General features: G+C 34.2%; 1 protein-coding gene across 2 annotated transcripts; it reads right to left on the bottom strand.

Moving 5' to 3' along the window:
- Positions 1 to 490: 490 nt before the first annotated feature.
- LOC127854214 (uncharacterized) lies at positions 491 to 16,195 on the bottom strand. Of its 2 annotated transcripts, none has more exons than XM_052389244.1 (2): positions 15,124 to 16,195; positions 491 to 3,858 (listed from the first exon to the last, which is right to left on the bottom strand). In XM_052389244.1, the coding sequence occupies exons 1-2, from the start codon at positions 15,231 to 15,233 to the stop codon at positions 2,712 to 2,714; spliced, it is 1,257 nt and encodes a 418-aa protein (XP_052245204.1). In that variant the 5' UTR covers positions 15,234 to 16,195; the 3' UTR covers positions 491 to 2,711. The 2 variants fall into 2 exon arrangements, with proteins under 2 accessions (XP_052245204.1, XP_052245205.1); XM_052389245.1 differs by lacking the exon at positions 15,124 to 16,195 and adding an exon at positions 7,530 to 7,796.
- Positions 16,196 to 20,320: the final 4,125 nt, after the last annotated feature.

Below are 20,320 nucleotides of genomic sequence, written 5' to 3'. Positions count from 1 at the left end.
ATAATGAAATTTTAAATGTATTACATACAAAATACAACTATGGGTAACCGTTTATAAACATGTATTATAAAATATACAAAGGATAATGTAATTCAAGTTTGTAATGACTAAAATTTATTATAAAGACAATAACGAAAGAGATAAATACCCTCTACAAATATTAAGATTCGTTCAATGAGATAACCGTTTCAAATGTAAAACGTGTTGTTCAAATTTACCACATAATAATATAAATAAACTTGACAGCTTGCGAGAAATGACAAAATACAGTTCTTAAAAATCGAATGCATCGTTTGTTAGTGGTGGCTAACCTTAACCACCTGCCAATGGATCAACATGTGACATTTATTTCAGTGAATAAAACGACCTCATTGTGTGTTCTGTTAACAACAACTGTTCTTCATTTAACCCATTTATGACTAGCGTCTAGAAAAAAGGCCTTTGCAAACAGCGTAGACCCAGATGAGACGCCGCAAGATGCGGCGTCTCATCTGGGTCTGCGCTGTTTGCTTAAAGGAATTTCTGAAAAAAATATTCTAAATATAGAAAAATGTATACTAGACATTTGGAAATAAATTGATCCTATTTAGAACGATGGGAGAGTCCACTACGCATAAATGAGTTAAATATATAAGTAAAATTGTATAAACATTATTCAATCTAATTGCATTGATCATACACGCAGCAGTAAACAACCCACCAAGAAAAATAGGTTTATTTAACTACCTTGTCTACTATTCTATGGCAATATATAAGTAACAAAATCGTTTTATGCGTTTGTCTTATCATAGTACAGGTATTTTGACTTTGAAAAACATATTTAAACAGTTAAGTTCTGAGACAAACAAAACATTTAGAGATTTAACAAATCACCTGGACAATGAAGACCGATAACTCTAAAATACAGTTTTGACGAGCTATTTAATTTAAAGTTTTCTCCCTTAATAGTTATGAAACCTAGGGTTTTGGAACTTTTGCAAAATATGTTGAGTTATAAAAAAGTAACTGAGATTGAAACTTGATAAAGTTAAAAAATATATCTATTTAGAAAAGAGAACTACCTTGTATGAAAATTGTAATCGAATATAAATACTGCTAGTATGGATTTCAATACCGTTAAATGAATACAACAATGCCTAACTTTTGCCTAACTTTTGAATATCTTTCCAGAAGACTATATATATTTTTGTAAACAGAAATGCAATATTGTATCTGTGTTTCAAGCATGTATATTAAAATAACGTTTCAAAGGCTCTGGGAAACAAAAACAGCCAAATAAAAACATATAATATCATCAAATAATAACATATATGGTCATCAAATAATAACATATACTGTGTCTGTCATCAAAATTATAACGATTCCACAACGGGTATTATTGTGTTTTTGTCGCTTATAAGGATGTCGGATCAAAAAAGAAAGCTGTGATAATTTGAATGCATTATTTTTAGCATACAAGAAATAAAAAAACGAAAGACATGACTGCACACCATAACTTTTTATAAATATAAATGAGCCTTGTTCTGAGAAAACTGTGCTTAATGCATGTGCGTAGTAAAGTGTCATCCCAGATTAGCCTGTGCAGTCCGCACACGCTAATCAGGGACGGCACTTTCCGCCTAAACTTGATTTTAGGTAAGGAGGACTTCCTTGAAACTAACAAGAGCACCGCATAACGGGTGCCAAGCTCGGCTACGTGTGCAGTTTTGAATAAATGAAAGCTTGTCAGATTTTTCTATAGGTCACAGTGACCTTGACCTTTGACCTAGTGACCCAAAAATGAGTGTGGCATGTAGAACTCATCAAGGTGCATCTACATATTAAGTTTCAAAGTTGTAGGTTGAAGCAATTTGATTTTAGAGCCAATGTTCAAAACCTTAACAAAATGTTAAGGTTAAAGCACGATGCGGGCGGCGGACGTCGGACGGCGGACGGCGGACGACGAGCTGGCTATGACAATACCTCGGGTTTTCTCCGAAAACGCCAAGCTAAAAATACCATAAAAGCTGAAAGTGTCGTCTCTGATTAGCCTGTGCGGACTGCACAGGCTAATCTGGGATGACATTTTTCGTCCCTGATTAGCCTGTGCGGACTGCACGGGCTAATCTGGGATGACACTTTACGCACATGCATAGAGCCCAGTTTTCTCAGAACGCGACTCATATATCCAACAATCCTCTTATGTGTTTATCACTCTCGTTTAGTTGTTCAATCTAGTCCTTAAGGTAAATGTTAACATATTTGATGATAGATGACAAAAAAAGCAAAATATTACGAGTTCCGTTTTCGATTTTCTATCCCAAAAAAATGCTGGGTAGAAAGAAAGGGATTTATTATCGGAGGATTCTGTGTCATACGTTCAAGGCAACGGAATACAGATCTATAATGTTCATGTTAGTAATGCAGTGACAGATCACAAAAGACCTATAAAAGTAAACTTTTGACCAAAATACTTCAAATAAAAGTTCCTGTTTTAAATTATAAAAGTCATCGAAAAGCGCAAAGATATTTTGATTATTTGTGGTAATTATGGGAACATATGTCATCATAAAAGGGCGGCAAATAATATATTTGTTATAATTTTGGTAAAATTATATAGCGTTTGAAGACAGAAATATGCGTCACGGAGAGATGCATACATGTTAAAGGCAAAAATTAAAAGATCGACCAAAAAACAGAACACGGAACTATTTTTTCTATCTGACAAAAATTTACGGTTGTCGAATATTCATAGTTTTTCTATGCTGGTGAAATTTGCACTTTTCAAACACACACATTGACTCGGGGTGATAATCATTGTCATTTGCGAGTGAAATAAGTGTTGGTACATCGTTCAAATGGTCGCTAACACCAGTTTCATCGTTAATTCCCGATTTAATTCGCGAAGGATGCTTCTTTTTCTTTTTTGTCTGTTTTTTCTTTGATTTGTTCCTTTCATCGTCCGGTGACTTTTGGCCCGGAAAGTCATTAATGGGAGGCAACTCGTGTCTCATTTTATAATAATTTGTATTCGGGCTATCCGGAGTAGCCGCCCTTGAATTGTCTTGTATATGAGGAAGAAACAAATGAAGCTCCGAATGAGAGTCAAGCTTTTTGAAATCTACCTTAAACTCTTGATGCAACCGCTTTGAGCGTTGTTTATGCTTTTTAACAAAAGGAGGCGGTGGAGGTGGCGGCGTGAGCAGCCTGGGGCTCGGCGTGCACGTGTAGGAATCTTCCTCATCCTCGTCCTCCTCAACGAATGGTTCCTCCCGTCGCACGGGCTCAATTGTCCGCACCTCGGGCTGAAAATTGAACCGACCCGTCGGGTAAAAGTTCCCGGTGGCCGGGAGCGACTCCACTTTGTTCACCCGCGTGGTGTTCGGTTCCGACTTAGTATAACGAGACGACGAACGCACTACCGCCTCCGGAGGCATTTCGACTTGAGTCTCAATAATATCAACGCTAGGACTAGGTGCATCGCTGTCGCCCAAAGTCACTAAATGCTGCAGCTTTTCCGTTGCGCTGACAAGCCTGCGAAACGTCGGAGACTGACTCCTCTGGTGAAACCCGTGCTTCGACGGTTCAAGCGTCTTTAATTTCTCCTTTTGGAATTTCCATTTTTTAACGGGTTTCACTAGCTCCGCGAAAAACTTCATATCCGGTTGGCTTTCCACATCTTCCGGGAGGCTCATGTGGCTCCGACGCGCCACCATAGAGGAGGTGGCGATCGTCGGATAGCCGGACTTCAGTTGCATCTCGGCGTCTAAAAGGACGGCATTCGCCGCTTTGTCGTCGAATACCGCGAGGTCACCGGAAGAAAGCCGGCCGCTCACCGCTATCTGCCGGGTGGGACCGTCTATCGGAACAACGGCTTGCCTGAAATAACAACTGTATATAAAGTTTGGCTCTCAAATGTTCATTATTTATGAAGTAGCTTTGTGAAGTAACCCGTATTGCATCGAAGCATCATATAAATATTTGCTGACTGAGTGCATACGTATAAGGTCAGTTTGTCTGAATTCAACTACCAATTCGAATGAAGATTTGCCATTTAATGCACGGGTTGATCTATAAAGTAAGGTGACATAGCTTAATGCAACCCGATAAAATAAGTAACTGAACTCGGTCATGTAATTTGCTTTAAAATTGATAAAACGGTTACACAAATCCGGCATAACACACATATTTGTTTACTTAAATTATTTCGGCCTGTACAACAGGAATTTACCATACATGTACACATTTGAGTCGAAAGTTGTCTAGGTTATACAAAATTGATAAATATAGTAAGTGTTGGTTTATTCGATGGTTTAATGGTTTCTCCGACAGTTTTTAAGCGTTCATTTAACATTTGAGGCTCGCTCTGGGAAAATGGGGCTTAATGTATGTGCGTGAAGAATCGTCTCTTTTTAACCTATTCAGTCCAAACATATTATACTGAATGTAAAAGGAGTGCAATGAACGTTCTAATTATATTATAAAGCATTACTGTAAATGCAGTCGATGTATGATTTTAACACCTTAAATCACACTACATGAAGTGAATATCGAAGCCATTGCAACACTATACACATGCATACATTTAAAATTAATCGAATAATATCACGGCTTGGATACTAAAAGATGTTGAAGAAAGCAAACCCATTACATGTTATGAAAATTTGTATAAAAAAGCACATAAAACTTTATATAAGGAGATTAACTAAGAAATGTCAGAAACAATATGTCCCCTTCTGCGCCGCTTTGATTTAGTTTTTTTACCTTTGACCTTAAAGGATGACCCTGACCTTTAAGTTTTAAGTTTTAAGTTTTTAAGTTTTACCACTCAAAATGTGCAGCTTCATGAGATACACATGCATGCCAAATATGAAGTTGCTATCTTCAATATAGCAAAAGCTATTGCAAAATGTTAAAGTTGGCGCAAAACCAACAGACATACAGACCAACAGACAGGGAAAAAACGATATGTCCCCCACTATAGTGGTGGGGGACATAAAAGGGTTTAAAGCCCTTGTGTTTTTCATGATATTTATCGTAGATTATGATTTATGTAAGTAATATCTCCCGGGCCCTGTAATCTTGTCTGGTCACTTTGCAAAATTATTAACACGTTCCGATTCAAAAACCAAGTTATGCATACACAATATTCGCCATATGTTTTTGTACAAATTTAAATAAACATCAATAGAAATGAAACAGTCATTTTGAAACCCGTGTATGACGCATCTGCATAAAATATCGTCCCAGATAAGCATGTGCAGTCTGCATAGGATTTTCAGAGACGATACTCTCCGCATAGATTAAATTTTCGTTGAAAAGAGTGTTCCTGTAAAAGAAACAAGAAATATCTTTAAAAAAGATATACGGCGTTGATTGTGGTCGATGTTTATGAACGATCAAAAGTTATCTCTATGAGATAAAAAGTAGCGGATGCCTTTTTTCTGCGCAGTTGTTAGCTACATCATAAGCAAATCAATTACGGGGTGTTGCGCCAGATTTCGTGGCTTATTTTGCTTTATGTGATATTATTACTCAGATATCTATATTTACAGAATAGAAAAACACAAGAAACATGAAAATAAACGAGTGCATATAGGTCAGCCGGCAATACTCGAATCTTATTTAATTGCATAATTATAGTATAGCGAATTATTGTGGTCATGCTTAATAAACTGGTCTAAATGGATAAATATTTCTAATTAATTTTATCAAAATTGGTCCTTATCATGCAAATTTTGAAACCATATTAAAAATCGATGATTGACATACCACAATAATATCGCCGAATATCTTTATTTAGTATCTTTCTGATCAAAACAGACTTCAAGTGCACACAGTTTACGAGACGGCGTTTATATAAAGATTTCTGCAACTGACCGCAAACTGACCTTGATACCTTGCGGATTGGAATGCAATGCATTACAGTCACTACGTTATTGTCAGTAAGACACAATGATCGCAACCCCTTTTGCGAACTCCGGTGATGAACTGTATATAAACTCTGACTTTCACAAAATGACCGCGTATTGACCTGAAACCTCGCGGGTTGAAATGCAATGCAAGTAAGTACTAAATATGACAACATAGCCTTTAGTTAAACGCTTTTGCGCTGGTAATTCTCTGAAAATAAAAGGTGAACGCACAAACTGTATTTATGTCGAAAATTGATTGTAAAACTGTTCTATCTATTGGGCCTTTTCATTAGAGATAAAATTGTTTCATGCAGTAAAACAGTGTTACAAAGACGCGGATATGTTTCCAATGTTCTGGTGTTATACTCAAATCAGCCAATGGAATAAATGAAGTGTATTCATTCGTACCTAGCCGCGGGAAATTTTATTTGAGTATTATTGGACACTTACAAAGGTCAAGTCAGGGTGAAAAGCTGGCTTATTCAGCTTACGCCGAAAAAATCATAACAGTGGTAAGGGCCAGGCATTAGGCCTGAGTTTCCCAAAGCGAGGCTCAAATCGAAATTAAATACAACAACCGGTACATGGACTTTTTATTGGTCGAACTAACAGAAACACGCACAACAACAAAAACATCAATACTATAGCAATAATATGTTTTCTAGAAATCAATCAAATAAACCCTATTTGCTACTTAGCTACCCATTATTTATTCACATTATTGACAACTTACTAACCAATTTCTTTATTTTCCTCGCTTAAATCCAATTTTCTACTTTATGTTTATTATTTCATATTTACTGCATTATGGAAATCTAGTTTTCTTCTTAATATAGCGTTATTATTAACAAAATCCAACTTTGTAGTTTTTTTTTAATAATATATTTATTTATAATGACTGCTTTTTTACTAGGTATAAATATCGATACTTTCGTTATAGACGCTAAATACGTATTGAAATTATACAAACAGTAAAAATAACGCGTGATGATATTAACGCTGAAGTTTTTTTATCCCCCCTATTGGCGGAGGGATATTGTTTTGGCGTTGACCGTCCGTTCTTCCTTCCGTCCGTCTTTCCGTCCGTCCGTCCGGAGCCATATCTTGGAAGTGCTTTGGCGTATTTCATTGAAACTTCGTATGAGTTAGTATATGGATAAGAGGATGATGCACGCAAAATGGCATTGTACATCATCTGTTAATAACGGAGGTATGGCCCTTTGTATCTTGAAAAAATGCTTTTTTGAGTGTAAAATAAAACACTTTTGTGTCCAGAAGCATATTGGCGGGGATATCAATTCAACGAATTTGCTTGTTAATGTGCTTTTGAGAGAGTGTGAAAACTACGTTTTTTGATTCGAAAGCATAAGTCCAGTTAGTTAAGTAAAAGATGCATGCCGATGTAATAATACGAGTTCGAGTCAATATTCTGCAATTTTAACTCCATTTTATCAAGACATATGGTATGCATTTTCGTGTTAATAACTACACCTCATTAACTGGTTATTACGATATAAAAACTGAACTAAAGCAGAGCTCAAAGATTGTCAATAGCAATCTCAAAACAATATTCAGTCATAACTTAAATATTAAATATCATCTTTGATAAAGCTGGGCCAATCACTATTTACTTACGCTTCCGGTATAGGATGAAGCAGAGGCCATTTCAACCGAGACAACTGCGGGGACTTGATGTTAACCACTTTTAGTTTTAACATTCTCGCGAGAATTATTTATACCCTGAACTCTGATATGTAAGTGCATTCATTTGTTCCACTTTTACATACAGTATATGATGTATTATAAGTGAAATGTCAACTTTATTGAAACTATTTATTGCGATTTTCATACTTTTTTTTTTCAAACTTTCTTGTATTTTCACATATAATTTATAATTTTCATCACATTTTTACATAGAGTCAAATTACAGAAAATTATATTGTCATGAAAACACCTTCTTTCGTTCTCTGCCACAAAAAACACATACAGTTCCATGCATTTATTTCCAGTTCCATACACTTTCGGTTTTCTATTTTTTAAGAAAATCTTACATTTCAGTCACCTTAATCAATGTGTTAAATCTCCTAAAAGCTGAAAGCAGCGTCATAGAGTTAAATTTATTCTGTCCAAACAAAACACGACGATTATAGTTGTAAATACAGTAAACCTTTCAATGCAGACAGTTACAAGAATACACTGCCCTAATCACGCAATCCGCATTATACAACAATTCTTGTTCTGAAACCCTTTTGTTATTGCCACTAGATAATTGTATGTCAAATTAGACCCTGTAGATAATTATACTAAAACCGGATCTGACAGTTATTTTGGATCCAACAAAAAAAAACACGGTTATTTTTTACCCTGAAAAACTCGCATAACAATTTCACACTTCTGTTTCATATTCTTTATATGACCACTGGTCCTTAGCTAATTACTCTTCTAGGTTGACACCTCGTTGATTTCTGCCAAGTTAAAGAAGACACTTATCAACCTTGAGTGTTGACTTTCGTAAAAAGTAGTTCAAATTACAGTAATATGTTATTGTGGTATGTTCAATATAATGAACAATGTTCGTAATCTGGTGCAATCTCGTACTTAAACCGATATGTGATTTTGAACTGAATATACTACAAATTACTAATGATTTTGCAATTATGTATTCATATAATAAAAACAAAAACAACAAATATTTTTTGTGGACAGTGTATACAGCAAGTGAACAATTCTTAACCAGATTGTTCCATAAATCAAATTATTATCAATATAATTTTTTCGGCATTTATATTGATCATGTTCTTCGAACACTGTTGAACAATTTCAAAGTATATAATGTAGATAAGGGGAAAACATGTTTTCAAATAAACGAGTTATTTGACATTGAATTAAATGAGTGGTCACAGTAATTCCGACCGTTTTGTTTGTTAAAGTCTTTATACAAAAGCGTTTTTGATATCAACGACTTATATATAAACATAAATATATACATTGTGTCTCAACATAGTAGTGCGTGTTTTTAAAAATATGAAAATAACGATTATCGTGACACCGGTTTCAAATATTATCGAATAATTTACGTCGGTCGTGGTTATCTTGTGTCGATAGCAATAGAGCGCTATTATCACTTGTTTTATCGCATCATAACTGTTCATGAAAGGAAAATCAGAAACGAATGTCTATGAAGTAAATTATAGTATTGAGAGTAACAATATTAATCGATTATCGAAAATATACACATGTGTTAATGGAGCTCTTTCATGTAAAACAAAAAAGATAGGCAGATAAATAGAATCGTTTTTGTCCACAGACACGTTATAGAAATATATTTCATTGAAACATAATACATTATTTTTTTAACAAACACTTTAAATGCAAAATACGCTGCCAAAATGGGGTCTTACAGAACCATCGAAAAAATGGTATTTAGTGTAAAAACAACCAAAGGACATTAACCCCGAATCAAGTCCGCCAACCGCGAGAAGACAATTGAATACACAACTAGAGCTTGTTCATGGAATATATGAAATACGATTTTGGAAAAGATAAAAACAACCCCTGATATGTCCAACTAGCAGTTTGTTTGAATAAATGTCGTTTTCAAAAAAGATTAAACGGATTATTTCGACGAATAAATGCTGAATGACTATCTGAATTAGTGATTGAAATAATATACATGTAAAACGGAATTGAACAATTACAAAAAGGTGACTGAAATATGTACATAACAAATACATTTTGTATATATTATAAATGCTCACAGATGAAATTCTTAAACTCGTTTTAAATAATTAATTCGCGCACATATAGTATAACTAAATTAAAGCAAACTATATAAACTTTTGTCACATAATATTTAACACACGGATAGATCCAATAACTATGTACGCACTTAATTAATTCAAATGCAAATTTAAGTTCCACCATCACACATAAGAGTAGATCGCAAAGTGACAGGTATAAATATTTTATAACATGCAAAAAACCGGTAGTCATTCTTTTGTATTCGCGAAGTGCACCAATCATTACAACAACACTCGATAATTGCTAGGCGAAACCCTAAAAATGTCTCACGGCACTTGTTATACTTATGTCAACGGCGCGTTATCTATCCGACGCTCCAACGCTTTTAAGTGTGACTTTTGAAACGGTAGCTTTTTGAAGGTTCGATACAATGGTTTATCGTGAAATGCACGTAATGCTCTGGAATATATCATTCGTTCTTTTGTTTTGTTTTTAATATGTTTTGAGACAATCGGAGCACAAATATAAATATAGTCGATTGTATTTATTAATTGTAACTCTGATAATACCATTTTAACAACACTATAAAACCGGAACTTCTACCAGCATCTCAACTACAATAGATTTGTTTTCAAAAGAAATTCTTAAACGTAGAATTTCATAAATTAGTATTGATTTGCTTGTTCGCGATTCACCTGTTGTGAAATTATTAACTTTTCCCGTTTTTTACTCATGGAATTAAAGCCTCAAATAGTTCGAAATAAACTTCAATTTCAACAACAAAAAAATGGAAAAAAGCAAATTTGACTTAAATAGCAAAAGAATAATTAAAACTTGTTGTTTGATTATATTTCCACATTTTTTAGTTAAATTTATTGTATTTTATTATGTAACTGTTAACACTGAAAAATACATGGAAAGTTGATAATGCACTTAATATAGTCGCCCTTGTATCGAAACACATATTTACGCTGTAAACTTGACTGTTTTACGGACATATATATGTGATCTCTGAAAACGGAAACGTTTTGATCCAAGGTTTCTAATGTGGTTTTTGATTAACAAATTTGTGGAGTATGGTTTAATGAACATCTTGCAATTGCATCAAGGATGCCAGCTATATCACTGTGCCACTATATTATAATCGTGTTTCGCAGTCTAATTGAAACCATATATAAAGCCTACCATTACTAAACTGGTGTTATATGCTACAAATGAAAATAAACAAACAGCAACACTATTATTATTATTAGTGAGGACGAATATAATAATTCAAACTTGGTTCTTAATATGTGCTCTTTATTCTCTTTTTTTAATATGTATAACAATGTTTTTGACAGGACGATTTTCGTAATATGGGGAAAGAACCCTACGAACCGTTTAAAGACCTTGAATGCCTATACATTTGTACATTCCTATGCCTAATAAAAAAAATAAAGATTTTCTTAAATACTGGAATGCAGTTTTTATATAACGTAACAAAAGGATTAACAAAATGCGAACAGTAAGAAGTATTTTGTTCGAAATGCCATTGTTATATTATATTGTTACGTAGCTCGGCATTGAATATACGGTAATAATTACACTTTCAGCTATTTGTACAGTTGCGAACAAAGCGAACGCGATATTGTTAATACAATATTTTGAAACACACACACTTACTAAATGCAGAAATTTGGACAGTCTGCATTTACCTCTAAAGCAAATAACATAATGGACTTAGTCCGTTGACATTGAAAATTGCTGTTTACATTTTATCAAATAAATATAAACACCCAGTGCATTGAATTCAAAATCAATCAAATCACGAAGAACCCCCCTCCAATCATGACGGTTTATTGTTTGTATAAACCAGCTATACTGCAAATAAGCAAAATTTTACGTTACACACAGACGATTATGCATACGCTGTTCTTTTTATAACAATTAAACAATAAAAGATGCATTTTCAAAAATGTTGCATTCATTAAAGATGTAGTGATAAATAATCGGATTAATTTTAACTGAAACAGACACTTTAATCTGAAAAATTTTCATATGAATTACAAAAAAAATATTATAAATATACGGGTATATCATTACACAAACGAAGTTTTATGCGAGCAGTTTATCTAAAAAAGTGTCATGAATAAAGTAATCATGAGACTTTTGTGGCGGACGAAATTGATAATGAACAGGTATTGTTTTGACACTTTTGAGTAAAAGAGCTAAATAATAATATTTTGCAAGAGAAGAATATAGACTACTATGAGCAATCGCCAGAGTCAACATTCAATCGCACTTGATTATAGGCAAGTTGCAAGGTACGATTGGTTATTGTAGGATCAATAACTTTTTAAAACAAACCCGGGTACCCTTAAGAATAGTTCAAACCACCCAGTGCACGGACAATATACTAGCCAGTATCCCGGAATATGACTAGGTGCCCAAAGCGTTTTTTCCGTACCCGGGGTATCTTATGGTGTACTTACGAGTACCCTGGGTAATTTAAAATAGTACCTGAGCAGTCAATGACCAATTTGGCACTAGTTGCTTACACACGATATGATAATACAAACGACAACAAACTGTTATATGACCACAGGGGTCACCGCCTTGGGTCGGTCAATGCAGGGCATTGGAAGTTTAATCCGTTTATAGACAAGCATAACCTCACACTTGACCCAGTAAATCCGAGCAATCGAGTCGGTCTGTTCGCATTGAAGATATCTGCGTATATTTAGCAAGATAAGAGCCGTGCTCTGTGAAAAGGGGGTTTCATGCATGTGCGTAAAGTGTCGTCCAAGATTAGCCTGTGCAGTCCGCACAGGCTAATCAGGGACGACAATTTCCGCTTTATGATATTTTTCGTTTCAAGCAAGTCTCTTCTTAGCAAAAATCCAGTCTAGGCGGAAAGTGTCGTCCCTGATTAGCCTGTGTGGACTGCACAGGCTAATCTGGGACGACACTTTACGCACATGCATGAAATCCCCTTTTTCAGAGCATGGCTCATGAATATTATGATGCATTAGATGCCATATCAATAAACCCCAGTGGTAATGAAGAAGCAAATATACAACGTTAACTAAGTGCCTCACAGGTCTGTATGGAGTACCTTTACAATAAAAAACAACAGCACAGGCCTTGTTTGTTAACTCCGTTATTAACTAAGCGTTTGTTTGAATTCATTAATGATTAAATAAACAGCATATTAACCGAAATTGTACGATCGGTAAGAAGCTTGAATTTTACATTAAATATTATATACTGAAATAACACTTCCACAATAAAGATGGCTGTTTAAAATTATTGTAATTAGCTAAATGTCACGAGGAATAATACATCAGATACACCGCTTTCAATCGAAGCGTTTAACGGTTGTATGCACAGCTCTACGATAAGGTTTTAACAGTTAATAAGAGTTAAGTATCTGTCAGTCAACAGTTTATTGTAATAAATAAATATTGGCCTTCCATGCATTTAGATCTGAATCAATGATGCGAAACATTTCATAAAAACGCAGACATAGAGAATATGTCCAGGGACATTGTATTGCCGATATTACGATTATATCCGAATGGTTACCATCGCACATACCAGCTACCGTATACTACATTAATTATCCTCGTTCTGGGAAATTGGGACTTAATGCATGTGCGCAATGTGTCGTTTAAGATTAGAATGTTCAGTCCGCACATGCTAATCAGAGACGACACTTTCCGCATAAACTGAATTTTTAATAAGAAGAGACATCCTTTCAACAAAAATACCATAAAAGCAGAAAGTGTCGTTCCTGATTTGCCTTTACTGACTTTACAGGCTTATCTGGGGCGACAGTTTACGAACATGCATTGTGCCCGTTTTTTTCCCGAGCGAGGCTCATTTAAACCTATTCCATATGCTACACATGATTTCATACTATAGTGAAACATAAAACAAATGAGAAAATGTATGTGTTCAAAATCTCGACTTACTTGGACCGGTTTTATTTCAATCTGAATTATCCATCGATAATAAAATAAAAATCAGTACTAGTGATGTTTTAATTACGAAAGTCTTATACTAGTAACTTTAATCCGATTAAATTCCGGATTATGATTTGAAATCATTGCGTGATCATATCAATGATCACGCATGGTATGGATTAATCGCTTTTCTGTGCTATAAATAATACAGTCAACAATTCATACTCATCTGAATTTCAAAATGCATAATTTAATCAGGAATATTGGATTTTTGTTTCAGAGAAGACCAGCCTTGCTTTATTTTACATCGGAATAAGTTAGCAGCTAAATCACATTGATAACTCGGTTATAAAATTCCTGACAGTTTATACATAAAACACCTCGATCCTATTTTAATGTGTTTTACATCCACCATTGCACATGTAAACTGTACATTGAATTAGCTAAATTGATATTGCCATTCAAATATGGTAAATGAAATCAATAATATAAAGTGGTGATTATCAATTTATTCGATCTACTCTTACACCTAACCTTTTCTAATTTAATCCGTGTAAACATGGAAATTGATTGTTCGAATTATATGATAATTTACTTATAATTGCTTTTTTAACTTTAAACGCAAAATCATTATAATGTACATGTATTCTTTTGTTTGAAAGCATTTAGATGTTATTTAATCAAACTCTTAGGCAAACCTCGCTTAATTATAGATGTATATATGAAGTCATTTAAAAAAACGTGTGTAATGTAATACAACAGGTAATCACTATTTTGGAATATGTTATGACTATGAAAATGTAAATGTTCTATGACATTTTTGTCGGAATAATATAGTAATTGTTAAGCTCTTTTAGTGCTGGAACCAAATTTTGAAGGACTTTGCAAACGGTTTGGATCCAGATGAGACGCCACAGAACGTGGCGTCTCATCAGGATCCAAACTGTTTGCTATTCTGATAGTATTCTTTGAAAAAAATCGAAGAAAATGCTAAGTTTAGAAATTCAGCAGACGACATTTTAGCAGACGACAAATTTCCCAGCATGCAAAGGGTTAACGAGCTCGCAAGGCGAGAGTACACAATAAACATGTTGACGTTTCCGTATTTTAAGCGGTTCTATTCCGGTAATGCAAAGAATAATGCGACCGTCATGATATAATTTTCATAATAACAATACGAATCTATTACAGTTTAAAAAAACATTAAATAAATTGACTGCAGTCGCTAATTTTTCTAATCGAATGTATTACCGTATAACCACTTTACTTTCAGTTATACTTATGAATGTCCTTACTTTATTAACGGCACTTTATATACTGTTAATTGATATTGCCCATTTTCAAATTAGACACAGTTGAAATAAAAATTCCACCTCAAATGTAACAAGATCTAACCCACAAATTTATATAAAAGTATTTCCTTTGTTTTGAACATCTAAAGCACTTGACTTTGATATTCTTACATGGCTTATTGAAAAGAAGCTGATTTTTACCTGTAAAAACATGATAGCAAAATATACATGCGGTGAGGATGAACTTATTACCTGTTATAGAAGTCCGACATCTGTTTGTTTCGTATCCGTCGGTGATGCCGACGAATCTGTCGGGAGTTAAACCTCTCCAATATCACTGGAGCGTAGTATTTACTCGTCATTTTTGACTGGATATTTTGTCACAACTTTAATGTATGATGCTCCATTTAATAAACACTCAAGTCATATATGAATCGTAAACATGTTATTGCTTCCATGGGCGCTCTTAACAATCCGTTACCATAGTTATTATAAAATCCGTAGGTTGCATTTGTAAAGTTCAATCGAAAGCCATGTCCAACTTAATTCAGTTATCTATATATTGATACAAATCGGTACAAAAGGTAATTGATAAATGTTGTAGATCTATACAACAATTTTCAAGTTCGCATTTTCTGGTTAGTCCAATATTGATTAAATTCAATGACCATACTCACAGAAATATAGTATGACACTTGTGAAATACCTTAGTATGAAAAGTTTCAAGCAACATTTCTCCGGTGAAATACTTTCATAATCTACCTACTTTAAAACCATCACTTGAAATTTCAAACAAAACAGTCACCACTTGAACACTCAAACAAATTATTGAATAAAAGACATGTAATTACATTACATCGCCTTATGTTAAATAAACGATAACCGAATGGTCTACGGTTTTGCGAAGATCAACCTCTCGTTCATGATGTAAGTGCAAACAATGATTTATCTTGATTTATCTACACACATCCATTGAAGGATTTTATTGTCAGCAAAACACTCTTTAATCTTGTTAAGCGCCGGGAGAATCCTTCAGTAAATATCCAAAGCAAATGTAGAAGATGTTCAATTAAATATTTATTATTCTTCTCCGGTAAGTATGTATTTTGCCACTTCGCGTATTTTGTTTAAATGTCGCATTAAATTCAATACATCTTGACAAAGAACGGGGGTGTACTTAATATGTAAAATTATAGTTAACCAAAAGGTTGCGTTCCTAATTCATAATCTGACACCCGCATTATCTGTACATGCGCTGTATACATACTAGATCTAATTTCCCCCTATTAACTGAGCAAAATGTTTTATTATCATTAAAGATAAACTGGGTTTAAATGGGCGTTAGTTCAAATTTCTGCTTAAACGAAATGAATACAATATAAACAGCTACTAATTGCCTGTTTTAATAAACATCGTGCTCGATAAAAATCTTAATCCGATTTCAAAGATGACCTTAAATTCAATAAAGACGGGATATGAATTGAAATGATCAATGAATTTGGCATTTTTCATTTTGAATGAAGTATTTGCCGATATTGACAGCGTCTTAATGATTTTTTTATAATCTCATTTGAGTTTAATTGCGAAAGATACACATACAATGTAAACCGCTTATAGGGTTATTAATTGTTCCAAAAATTGAAGTTAATGTTTTTTTTATAAATATATTCCATAGTCGCACAGAGCTAAACATAATCTGATCACTATTTGAAGTATGTGACAAACAAAAATACTGCAGAAAATAATAGGTCAATATTCTGATCAGGCTGTTTAAATGATAATGGATATCGTATAACTTAGAGCTCCAAGTAAAGTTTCATATTGCAGATGGGTCATTTAGTTCATTTTATTAATATGTATGATATTTGTTAACATTATATGCACTAAATTACAGTGTTTATCTATGTTTTTGTCAAATAAGCAATAATTGATATCGATTATCGACCGTAGAAACCTAGGTTTATTATAAATAACATTTAGAATATATCTTAAAGCTTAATATGCCATGTTGGTGACTTCTGGGTCATTTTTCTCTAAAAGCTATACTCAACGCATAATACTTATCATATTGACAAAAATTTAACACAAGACAAAGTGACAGTGAAATGTTGCAGTCTTTTACAGTTGAGAAACAAAAAGTGAATGTACGGTTATTTTAAAGGTTTAATATTTACATTATATATTCATTACGTCAAACAATATTACATCATGCCAAGTGTTAAACCGCAATTTCCATTATTTTTGTTTTCCAAAAGACACTATTTATATTATTTATACAACTTATCTTATTCTAAACGTAGATAATTTAAAGCCAATTTAAAAATACAAAAACAATCCCAAACAATTTGGTATATATCAAGTGATGGTTTTAAAGAATATACCAACCAAACTAGCACAGCTTAAATATATTATATGGTACCTTGAACTTATCTTATTGCTATTTAAAACACACCTGCAAGAATCAAGACATCGCGGATAAACTATTTAATGTATTTCCGAATGTTCGAATAAAATCACACTCCGCTGTTTGGCAACATACTATTCGTGTTCGTGATTATAAAAGATGATGTCTACACATACTAATTATTCTGCAGCTTGCACTAGTATAACCGTCCAATAAACTGCATGACTTAATCCTTCAAGTACTTTTATATTCCCAAAGAAGGAAATTACAGTATGTATACATTACGTTGCTTTTCACACAATAAGGTTACTTTTATCAAACCATCCCTTTCCACTTGTTTTGTCACTTGGTTCCTAGATACAACTCATGCATAGTCACTGTTACAGTATTGGCTAAGTACATACACTTTTTCATGTAACATGCCTGCTTTAAACATACTATAATCGTCTTTCGAACGAGGTATCTATGTTCTATTTATTTGTCAATTTTTAATTGTAAACATTGACAACACGTCTTTCAAAACTCAAGTAGAAAGCATAATTTGGTTTGATAATAGGGTTTGGGCTATCAAATTACCGGGTAGTAAACATAATCCGCGTTGTTTATTGTTAAGTATCTGTCTTTGAAGATAGGGTAATGACCATGGACAAAGAAAGGGAAACAATGTTAGAAGAAAGTATTCACAACATGTTTTCAATGGAAGACAGTTGGGTGAAATAAAATCTTAGAGTATGATTCCATTTCGTCTCTCATACCGGCAATCGAAGTTACTGGATCTCAAATAAGTAAAGGAAGAAACCAGTAATAAATTAAAATAATAATAAACTTGTTATCTTCTCTCTCCGAACTGAAGCTACAATATCAATGACAAATGTAAAGAAGTATGCTTTTATCCCAAACAAACACTGACGACATGAACTCTTTCGTTAAACTTGTTCACCGCACACAGAATAAGTCATTTTCACACTGCTATAAGAAGAATAGTAACGATTCATGTGAAGCGAAAAAGCTGTAAAAGCCGTAGTCACAAACTGAACTACAAGCGGTGAAATGTTCAAACGAAAAACATGGAAAGATTTACAAGAAAGCATTTTACCAGGTTGTGGGTTGTCAACCGGCCCAAGGCATATGAAATCAACGACGTCAAATGGGACACATAAACACACACACACATTTATTGAAATTAATAAAATGCTTTATTAAAATGTATCAAGGAATGGGCTGTATATTGCATGCCCCTAAAAAGGCAGTGTATCTTTTGGTCACACGCTGATCGAAACTAATGTTTGCATAGTGTTCTACTTACAACCAATTTGACCTTTCGATGTAATATGTTCTGAAATATTGTATTGCAACCTCATGCGCCGGATGTACGTTATTTTGCTTCTACAAAGTCCAATGTCAACCTTCACAATGATGTAGAAGTCTAACGCATACACTGAACGCCCTTCTCATTCTCAAAAGGCTGAAATTGACAATTTCAATTAAATTGCAATGTATCAATAATCGTCAAACTTGTCAGTGTTATGATCACTCCCGGTATGATAGGTGTTTGGTCATTGCTCATAGAACTAATTGTTATTTTGATAGACGAAAAACGATCTTGCTCTTAAGATATTCGATATCGCAATATAACCAATGAAAATCCCCATATCTCGTTCCGTTGCGTTTGAAGTGTCATGATTTTGCTGCAAATGCATTTATAAAAGAGTGCTTGAAAAACGTGTACACATTTGCAAGCTTTGCTTTCGTTGCCAATACAGTTATATGGTACGAATTCACACTATCCGAATGACGTGTAACAAAGCAAATGCATGAAAATGAACGTTTGGTTGTTTATGAAAATCAGTTGAGGTCAGACAGGGATTTAAAGCTTTAACAGCGGAATCGATAGTCTGACACTGTCTATCTTCGAGTATATGTGCACTTTATAGATGGTATCGACACTGGTTTATTATCAGGGCTTTGGTTATGCGGGAGTCATCGCACATGGGTGCATGTGATCCTACTGACGTCATTGATTGCGATCTATGAAGATTATCAAATTGAAACAGAGGCTATACAATTGTGGTTGTTGCTTTCACGTTCACGTGTACAACTTTTCAGCAAGAACAGATGCATTGTACACTGCCCATGTTCTGCATTTGATACAATGTTACGTTTTTGCAAAAATAAAATACATGCGAGAAGGTTAAACGTAACTTTAAGTTCTCTTTATCTTAAAAGATTTTTGTAAAGTAACACAAACTTACTGTATTAATAAAATCCTGTGGAGAAAAATACATGTTCGGGACACTCAGATATAGGCATGTTCTAAGATTATGTTTACTGGGCGAGTATGCGTATATTAGTTGGGAATTAAACATGTTCATTTCATTGTATATGATTTACTACTTTCCACATTGCTGATGCTATAGTTATAATACATATGAAAGCGCCCATACCCGTGTTACGAAAACAATGTCAGCGCCTTGGTATCAGCTACATGTGTTTAACCCATTTATGCCAAGTGGACTCTCTCATCCTTCTAAATTGGATCAATGTACAGTCCAACCTGCCCGAACGACCACCTGTTAATAGCGACCAACAATCAATAGCGACCACACCGATTTCCTCCCGAACGATTTCACTATATATTGAACCTGCGAATAAAGCCAACCTGTGAACAAAGACCAACGACCACCCTTTTACATTCCCAAATCTCCATTTTGATAGCTTACAACGACCACTGCAATCATACAAATCAACGATTTCGCAACTTTCAAAAAGCAAAATGGCCGCCAGGACGCTGCGTAGTCATGTGATACACATCTTACCAGTGGACTCGTCGGTCGCTATGGAGGTATTGGCAAGTGACAGTTTATTGCACTTGATAGCAGTTGTTTGTTTATTTAACATGCATTGCTAATTGGTAGTCGTCTGCTTCTTTTATGCATTTGACAGTTTGTCGAAAGTGTAAAAATTTGCCTTTGTATTTAAGCGACTCGCGATTAATGTACTAATTGCCAAAAATATCAAAGACAAATTTTGAGCTTTCATAAACAC

Source organism: Dreissena polymorpha, chromosome 12 (genome assembly GCF_020536995.1).
Source record: "Dreissena polymorpha isolate Duluth1 chromosome 12, UMN_Dpol_1.0, whole genome shotgun sequence".
Classification (NCBI taxonomy): Eukaryota; Metazoa; Mollusca; class Bivalvia; order Myida; family Dreissenidae; genus Dreissena; species Dreissena polymorpha.
Note: the sequence above shows the minus strand (reverse complement) of the source record. Positions and strands in the feature narration are given on the sequence as shown.